At 45.8% G+C, this 10,000-nt stretch overlaps 1 protein-coding gene across 1 annotated transcript in view; it reads right to left on the reverse strand.

Annotated features, from left to right (window-relative positions):
- camsap2b (calmodulin regulated spectrin-associated protein family, member 2b) overlaps nucleotides 1–10,000 on the reverse strand; it is a 75,305-nt gene that overhangs the window by 33,974 nt on the left and 31,331 nt on the right. The window contains exon 3 of the mRNA XM_063218593.1: nucleotides 6,367–6,528. Within this exon, the coding sequence (XP_063074663.1) occupies nucleotides 6,367–6,528 (162 nt within the window). The remainder of the gene's footprint in view (nucleotides 1–6,366; nucleotides 6,529–10,000) is intronic.

Consider the following 10,000-nt stretch of genomic DNA (forward strand, 5'->3'; position numbering starts at 1 on the left):
TTACTTTTGCTGTGAAGTTTTGTTGTTGCTCGTTTTGATAATTTGTTGAGAATTGTCCACTATTTGAAGCAGGCATAGCTGTGAGTCTATGACAAACCATTGTAATTATATTATTATTTTATTATTATACAAGTTACGAGGAAATATACTGATGTGCTTTTCAAAGGGGACCTCATCTGCCATCAGCAGTGTGTATAACAGCAGAATATTAGTCACACACCAGCTGAAAAGAGGAGTGTGAGGGACTGTCCACACACACACGCAGACAGACAGACACACACACACACACACACACACACACACACACACACACACACACACACACACACACACACACACACACACACACACACACACACACACACACACACACACACACACACACACACACACACACCCATAGCCGGACACAGTTAGACAGAAACACACATCTAAGGGCACATTGAAATTCCATGACATCCCATGACATATTCCCATCCCATCTCATATTCACTCGTCTTCCTCTGTCCTCCTCCTCCTCCCCATCCTCCTCCTCCCATCCTCCACCTCAACTTTCTCTACCCCCTCCCCCTCCTCCTCATTTTCTTCCTCTCTCCTCCTCCTCCTCTACCCAGCAGAATAGAGCTGCTATGTGTCTTCAGTCCTGCGTGCAGAGGTCTTCTCTTTCTTCCTCCCTTCCTCCCTCCCTCCCTTTCGCTTGCTTGAGTATTTCCTTCAGGCGTATGTCTCCTGCTTAGCTGGATCTGACGCTAGCAGACCACAACATACCCCATACTACTGAAGTGTATTAGCACAGCAACACACAGACACTATACTAGTGGACAGGCAAGCCGACAGAAGGGGGCAAAGGGGTCAGTTGTCCCGGGCCCGGGCAGAGGAGATGCCCAGAATTGGGTCTCCTTTACATTGTATATGTATTGAATTGGGGGGTATCTCAGATGGCTTTGTCTTGGGCCTGGTCAAAGCTGTCAGTGTCTCTGACGGTAGTGGAACGCAGCAACACACAGACGCACATACAGCCACACTAGTGGAGCCCACAGCACACAGACTCCCGTCAACCAACTGGCCAAATGCTGGTGATGTTTCAGTTTGTCTGCAAGAAAGACCAACTTACCAGCCACGTTGACCAGTTAGTGGATGGGTGCTTTGCTAATAAAATTAACCCCTACGAGCCATTTTGGTTGGTGATGAAAAAAAATATAGAGAGCCCTGCTCTCATCCACACTGACAGTGGAGGAAGATCTCCCCCACTGCCTGCTGCACATTCCAGCAGGCCTGAGGAGCTTTGCTTAGCATGACTGCCAGGGCAATACAAGAGGCTCGTTTGGTCTCTGACACTATGCTCTGCTCTGTACGCCTCTGTTTGGGACAGAGGATTACTGTCCGATTTCTATGACACAGAGAGTTGAAACAGAGGTGCACTTCCTTCTTCAGTGTACAATATATGAAAATATAAGGCAGAGTTTTTTCAACGATTTCGAAGCCTGCCACCCAGGTTTTGGTACCCTAGAGACTGGCAGAAAACTGTCCATTCTGTCAGGAGAGGGGCCTCTGGCCCCTTTTGCGGCAAAGTACATCTCACAATGCCACCTCCTGAGAGAATCGCTTTCGGAATAAGTATTATTGCAGCTAGTCACCATCTCTTGGACAATTACTCTACTCAAACCTCAGAAATGTTAAACTTAGTTTGATGCATATAGAAATGTTAATTTGATGCATGTATAATTGTTAGTTGGATATACTGTATGTACAACCATATCCATACCTTTTACCTTTCTCTGTTGTGATTCCAATTATTTGTATGACTGCTTTGGCAACATGAGTGTATTCATATTCGTCATGCCAATAAAGCTCTTTGAATTGAATTGAATTGAGAGAGAGAGAGAGAGAGAGAGAGAGAGAGAGAGAGAGAGAGAGAGAGAGAGAGAGAGAGAGAGAGAGAGGGATAGAAAGGGAGAGAGAGGGGGATAAATGAACTATGTCTTTGTATGTGAAAGACTGCATCTACAGCACAGAACAAGTCTATACTGTGTTTGAGTAGGAACAGTTTCTAAGTGTGAGTGTGTTTGTCCATGTGTACTGTATGTGTGTAGCGGTATATGTGTCTCAATGTATGTTTTATGTTTATCTACTATGCATCTGTTTATATCTGTGTTTGTGTCGGCATGTGCCTGCCTGTTTCAGTGAGGGTGTGTGTGTGTGTGTGTGTGTGTGTGTGTGTGTGTGTGTGTGTGTGTGTGTGTGTGTGTGTGTGTGTGTGTGTGTGTGTGTGTGTGTGTGTGTGTGTGTGTGTGTGTGTGTGTGCGTGTATATGTGTGTGTGTGTGTGTGTGTGTGTGTGTGTGTGTGTGTGTGCCTACTCTACAGCAACCTTTGTGTGTGTGTGTGTGTGTGTGTGTGTGTGTGTGTGTGTGTGTGTGTGTGTGTGTGTGTGTGTGTGTGTGTGTGTATATATGTGTGTATATGTGTGTGTGTCATTGTAACCTCTCTGCGCTGCAGCAGGAAGCACACTAGCTTCTCTCCTGTGGAATGTAAACAAATACGTTCATTTGCAGCTCGGTTGGCTGGCTGACAAAAAAAGAAGGCTCTGACCCCACCCCACCAAGTCCTTAAAGGGGAGAGAGGGTCTGTCCCCCACCAGGGAAGCTGCCCGGGGGGACAAAGGGGTCACTTGTCCTGGGCCCAGGGAGAGAGGGGGCCCAGAATTGGATTACCATTACATTGTATGCAGGGCTTTAAATTAACACCAGCCAACTTGCCAAATGCTGATGAATTTTCAGTTTGGCTGGTAGAAAATGTCAACATACTTACACACTTTGACCCATTCGTGTGTGTGTGTGTGTTTGGCTAGTGAGATTAACATCTACTAGCCATTTTGGCTAGTGATGAAAAAAATTAGTTTAGGGCCCTGATTGTCTTTGTCCCTGGCCCACCCGAAAGCTGTCAGCGGCCCTGAAACACCCACCCAGAGGCAACAGCACATGTAGCATTCCACGGCCTCTGCCTCCCCATGTGAGCGCTATCACAGGGAGAATCTCCCGCTCTCTGGGTGTGTGTGTGTGTGTCGTGTGTGTGTGTGTGTGTGTGTGTGTGTGTGTGTGTGTCGTGTGTGTGTGTGTGTGTGTGTGTGTGTGTGTGTGTGTGTGTGTGTGTGTGTGTGTGTGTGTGTGTGTGTGTGTGTGTGTGTGTGTGTGTGTGTGTGCGCGCGCGTGTGTGTGTGTGTGTGTGCGTGTGCGTGTGTGCATGCGTGCATGTGTGTGTGACAGAGAGAAAGAGAGAGAGATTGAACGATCTGCATTAGCCCACACACGAGTGTAGTGTGTGTAGTGGTTTAAAGCGACTCTGTGTCATAATCTGTTTGTAAATTCATACCCATACTAATCTACATCATCTACGGTAGGGTTGCCACCTCTGTCTGACAAAAAAACTGGGCATTTCAAATCCAATTGACCAGTTTGCTTTTAAGCAACAGCGTTCTTCATTCAGTGTCCAGGTAAAATATATGTTTTCCTCAAGGACAGACTATTTAAAACCAGGACAGTCAGAGAAAACTGGGACAGATGGACAGATTACATTTTTTTCTTCTAATCATGTAATACAATTTTTGAGTAGGTAAGTCTAAATTATGGAACACAAAGACTCAGCATCCCTTACAGTATGTGAGAGCAAGCTAGCCTAGCATGCATCTTAGTGCAGTTCTCGCAGATCTATGCTAGCAATGGGCTTTTATACTGTACCCTGCCTGCTGTGCCCAGCTATAATGGAGATTGTATCCTGTTGTTTGGCTATGCTAGTTTTGAGCGTTTATCCTGTAGCCTGGCTTATGCTAGCTGTCTGCGGCGACTGGCCACCAGAGTCAAATCCTCCCAAATCCACTGTTTAAATAACACAGCGATAAAATCCTGATGAGTGTAAGCTGATCTGTAATGTAATCGCAATTAGTTTAAATCTCAGTTTAAAAGGCCCGTTTTTGAGTAGGCTTGGCTGTCTGAACCCTGGATCCAATCCAGATGTATTGTTGTTTATTTACATGATGATACTTATTATTCTATAAACGTTCATTTGAGCATCACTGTGACTCATTTTGAGGTCTAAGTTGTGATGCTTCATAGCTGACTGCATTTTCTGTCAGAAGCATGACAGACAGGATTACATAAGTAATCGAAACCCTCACAAAGCACCAGGACCAGACGGGGTCCCTGGGAAGGTCCTAAAGCACTGTGCAGGCCAACTAAGTGCAGTCTTTACCCGCATATTTAACATCTCCCTAGAACAAGCTGCAGTCCCCATTTGTCTGAAAACCAGTACCATCGTTCCCGTTCCCAAGCAGGCGGCCATCAAGTCTCTCAATGACTACCGCCCTGTAGCGCTCACACCTATTGTGATGAAATGCTTTGAAAGACTGGTGCTAGCACACCTCAAGTCCATCACTCCACCATCCCTCGACCCGCATCAATTTGCCTACAGGGCGAATAGATCTACAGAGGATGGCATTTCATTGGCCATTCACACTGCCCTCTCACACCTGGAGAAACCAAACAGCTATGTGCGAATGCTGTTCATTGACTACAGCTCCGCTTTTAACACCATTCCCCCTATCAAGCTGGCCACTAAGCTGTACAACCTCGGCTTCAGTCCCCATGTCTGCAGATGGATACTGGACTTCCTCAGTGACAGACCTCAGTCTGTACGCATGGGAAAACATCTTTCAAGACCCATCACCCTAAATACAGGCGCGCCGCAGGGATGTGTGTTGAGCCCTTTTTTGTACTCCCTCTTCACTCATGACTGTGATCCTAAGCACAGCACAAACACCATCATTACATTTGCTGACGACACAACCGTGATTGGCCTGATCTCTGACAACAACGAGACGGCCTACAGAGAGGAGGTGGAGCAGCTGGCACGCTGGAGCCAAGACAACAACCTGGCCCTGAACTCCAAGAAAACGAATGAGGTGATCCTGGACTTCAGGTGGTGTGGCCAGGGCAACCACTACCACCAACCCATCAATATCGGAGGGGAGCCAGTGGAGGTCGTACAGAGCTTCAGATTCCTGGGTGTGCACATCAGCGAGGACTTGTCATGGAGCGCCAACACCTCTGCAATGGCTAAAAAGGGATCCCAAAGGCTATATTTCCTTCGCACTCTAAAGAAGGCCCAGCTACCACGAGATCTGCTCACTAACTTCTACAGGTGTACAATTGAATCAGTAATTACATACAGCATTACATCCTGGTACACCAGCTGCACACACGACAACAAGAAGATGTTACAGCGCATCATTAAAACAGCAGAGAGAATCATTGGATGCCAACTACCCACACTTGAGGAGATCCACCATACACGCTGCACAAACAGAGCATTAAACATCCTTAAAGATCACACACACCCTGGTCACAGGCTCTTCACCATGCTACCATCTGGCAGGCGCTTTAGGACTCTGCGTGCCCGCACTACAAGAATGAAGGACAGCTTTTACCCTACTGCCATTAGACTCTTGAACTCAATTCGTCACCTGCCCCCCCTCAATACTTCAGGACTATCGATACTGTGAGATGCACATGGATTTTTATGGATTTTTATGGATTTTATTTATTTATTGTTAATATATCTTTTATTTTGTGGGCATTTGTGGGTTGCTACTAAACATAATCTCGCTATATTTATATAGTGACAATAAAGTCTACTCTCTCTCTCTCTCTCTCTCCGAGTGGGTCACTTTTTCTCGGACGAAAGAGAAAAAAAGAGAAGGACAAAAAAAGAAAAGGCATCCCAGAGAATCCCAGACATCAGTTTCCTGAGCAGCTGGTCTGGGTGACCAGGCAGGAGTGAGACCATACAGCCGGTTCTGACTCCCAGAGGAGGCCAGAATTCTTCACACTACACTCCAGTCACAGCAGAATCACTGTCTTTTTCATGTAGGAAAATATCGTGGAAAGCATTTTTGTGCATAATTGTATGTCAGTATTATTGTTGTTACTGGTAATATTTGTAGCAGTAGTAGCAGTAGTAGTAGTAGTAGTAGAAGTAGTAATAGTAGTATCCGCAGCAGCAGCAGAACTGTAGTAGTAGTAGTAGTAGTATTCGCAGTAGTAGTAGTAGCAGTAACAGTAGTAGCAGCAGCAGCAGTATTAGTAGTAGCAGTAATAGCAGTGGTAGTAGTAGTAATAGTAGCAGTAGTAGTCGTAGTAGTAGTAGTAGTAGTAGTAGTAGTAGTAGTAGTAGTAGTAGTAGTAGTAGTAGTAGTAGTAGTAGTGGCAGTAGTAGCAGCAGCAGCAGCAGCAGCAGTAGGCTAGTATTAGTAGTACTAGCAGTGGTAGTAGCAGCAATAATACAAGTGGCCCAGGCAAGACGATCAACCCACCTTGTTCAACCATGTGGTCACAGCGTCCTCTGCATCGTATGGGATGTCGTCGTCAGGGAAGAGAGGGCAGTATCTCTGCACGCAGGACAGCACTCGCTCCACGCTCACCATCTCCACCGTGTAGGCCATCATCAGAGTGTCAATCATCGCCAGGTGTCCACTCTGAAACACAGCATGACATGACATGACATTACGCTTAGCGGTCACTTTTATCCTAAGCGATGTAGGCCTACATTTACATAATTACAAGATATTGGTTACAGAGGTTACAAAGTTATTATTTTTCCTTACAGTTCTTACAGGGTATTAGTTACAGTCCGTGGAGCATTGGGGGGTTAGTTGCCTTGCTGAAGGGCACCTCAGCCTTGGGTGGAGATGTGAGGAGAGGGTGGGATTCAAACCTGCAACCCTCTGTTCTTAAGACCACCTCCCTAACCAGACTAGGCCATGGCTGCCCTAACATCACGTAGGCCTATCGATGTCTTTTTGTCCGCTCAATGGACACATAATTATGAATAAAGCTTCTTACACTTAGCCCAGTTATTCATACATTATTGGAAGACTACATATCATGAATGAATGAATGAAGCGAAGGACAGCACTCTTCAGATTTAATCTTTGTTTATTCGCCCAAGTGTCGCTTCATTCATTCATTTATGTTTTTTTGTGGGATTCAGCACCCAGTTAAATTAGCGCGTCTTCTCCACTGTTGAAGACTACGTACATACATATCATATCATATAACACATCATACATACACCGTCTTTAAGATTGATCAAGGCACAGTACAACTATTCACAATCATAAATTGTCGTACTCAGACACACACACACAGACATCCACAGATGACCCCTCTGCAACACAACGTCATGGACCGTGTTTTTGTTCACTCAATGGAAACCAAACGTCTTAAGACTCCATAAACCTCTTTCTAAACTTTCTGTCATGGTGTAGTGGACAGACCCCCCCCCAACACACACACACACACACACACACACACACACACACACACACACACACACACACACACACACACACACACACACACACACACACACACACACACACACACACACACACACACACACACACACACACACACACACACACACAGATCAGCAGATCAGGTTATGAAGCCTGTTACATAAAGGTCTGTCACCTGTTTGGACAGCCAAACGCAATTTTCGAAAACAAAAAGTCAGGATTGTCATCGGTACATGTACTGTAGCTTTAGTCCATTCGCAAAGCATTTCACCAAATGTTCTTAAAGTTCACCCATTTAGTCATTTTTGGTGGGTGTCCTTTAATAAATATAGTACTTGTGCTTCAGTTCTAATGTACAAGCTCCACTTGTTATCAAACCTTTATGGATTTCTGCACACACACGGAGCCAGACATTCTTGTGATCCTATGACTGGAAACTCTACCAGCCGTTCATAAGTAGCCTACCGGACGTGCATTAGGAGCAGTGAGCTGCAAGCGCGCAACAATTGGATTGAAAAACAGTGTCACACACAAATGAATACCGGGGGCAGAGGGGTCAACTACACAGTGCTGCGCCGGGCAAGAGGTTGAGGGCAGTGTTGCCAGATGTGTCTGATCAACTCCTGCCCAAAAGGTTCTCAAAAAACGCCAAAATGCGCTAAATTCCGCCCAATTTCAACAAATTGCATTGACTTCTATGGGCTCAAAACGGCAGAAAAAAATGCCAAATGGTCAATTTGTCCCGTTTTCACCCGCAGACCCCCATTCCAAGTAGCCCAATTGGGCGGGTAACCGCCCAATCTGGCAACACTGGAGGGCCTACTGCTAGCAGATCTATAATTAGCCGAGAGAGCTGAGAGCTGAGAGACAGTTTGATGTGAAAAAATCAGTTTAACATAAAGTGTAGCTGTGAAGTTCAGTTACTAATGGATGGCAAGAACTGCTTTTTAAACCCCATTGGAAATGAAATAGCAACAGAAATGGCAGATTGTAGTCACTATATGCGGATGTGTGGATGATATGATCACCTCTGCCGCTACATAGCTTATGTAGTGTGATAGCTCATCATAAAAGAAGAATGCTCTTCATTACTTTCCGCTTGCCCGTATTCTTCAACCCAGACACTTGACACTTACAACGGACAAAGGCCAAGTTGTTACTCAGTCGACCATATCTGACTTTTTGACCAAAAGGAGGCGTTCCCATTTTCAATAGGGAGCGCAGAGCAAGACAAAGACTGACATTCTGCTGGCCTTTCCAGTGGTATGCCACTCGGGTCAGAAGCAAACTCCACCTCTTCCTGTTTGTAGAGTCCCCAGACCCCATAACACAGAGACTGCAGTGGAGCAGATCATTGTGTACTTTTCTGTTTTCAGGATTGCTGTTATTATTCATTAATTTGATTTGACTGCGATGGGTTCTTGCACATTCTAACACGCTTACATACGGCGACATACCTTCATTCATTTGTAATAATTTGGGGTTTTTTGCTTTTGTGCTTTACTTACTTAGGACAGTGACAGAGGGACAGGAAACGAGTGGGGATAGAGAGATGGGGAAGGATTGGCAAATGACCTAGGCCGGAATTGAACCCGGGTCATCGGCATAGTAACCCAGTGCCCTACCGTTAGGCCATGACAGGGCCACCTTAATTAATTCGTAAGCTTTGTCTAATGCTCACAACCCATTAGTAATGTGGGCTACACAGCATTATTCCTGCACTGTGAAAAGGGATGGCATTTCAAGTTCTGCCTACCAGGTATGATTAAACAGTTTAGTCAGAACAGTCAGCAAGGCCAAGATAGATGTGAAAATATGCCTCTTCTTTTCCAACTCATCTAATGTGTTCTTGCTTATCTGTTGTGTACTGCTGAAGCGAGTGACCTTATTGCGGTGTATGTGTGTGTACCCCGCGTTAGTCTGGCTTCTGAATGTGTGTGTGTGTGTGTGTGTGTGTGTGTGTGTGTGTGTGTGTGTGTGTGTGTGTGTGTGTGTGTGTGTGTGTGTGTGTGTGTGTGTGTGTGTGTGTGTGTGTGTGTGTGTGAGCGTGCGTGCATGCTTGTGTGTGAGTGCATGCGCTTGCAAGTGTGAGCATGCGTGTGTGTGTGTGTGTGTGTGTGTGTGTGTGTGTGTGTGTGTGGTGTGTGTGTGTGTGTGTGTATGTGTGTGTGTGTGTGTGTGTGTGTGTGTGTGTGTGTGTGTGTGTGTGTGTGTGTGTGTGTGTGTGTGTGTGTGTGTGTGTGTGTGTGTGTGTGTACATGGCATGTGTGCATGCGTTGTGTACCCCATTGGCCGAGCCACACCAAATCACATAAAAAAGGTGAACAAAGGTGTTAAACGCTTTCCAGCCACACCACGCCTGGCTGCTTGTGAATGTGAATTTCAAACCCATTCACACATCACACACACACGCACAACACCATTATTATGAAACAAATGACAAAAAGGGGGTTACACTGAATTGGCACATCGTTTGGCCTGCCTGCTCTTGGCTGGTCACAAAGACGCCTGCTGTGCTGTCTCCGTCCTCCTACCTAACCAAAGCCCCTCTCTCATGATGCTGTTATTTCAATGACGTGTGATGTTACATGCAGGGCAACATCACAGATACTAGGAAACTCCTGGGCCAACAACGCCGCCAACAGACGGT

The sequence above is a fragment of the Engraulis encrasicolus genome, chromosome 16, assembly GCF_034702125.1.
Source record: "Engraulis encrasicolus isolate BLACKSEA-1 chromosome 16, IST_EnEncr_1.0, whole genome shotgun sequence".
Taxonomy (NCBI): Eukaryota; Metazoa; Chordata; class Actinopteri; order Clupeiformes; family Engraulidae; genus Engraulis; species Engraulis encrasicolus.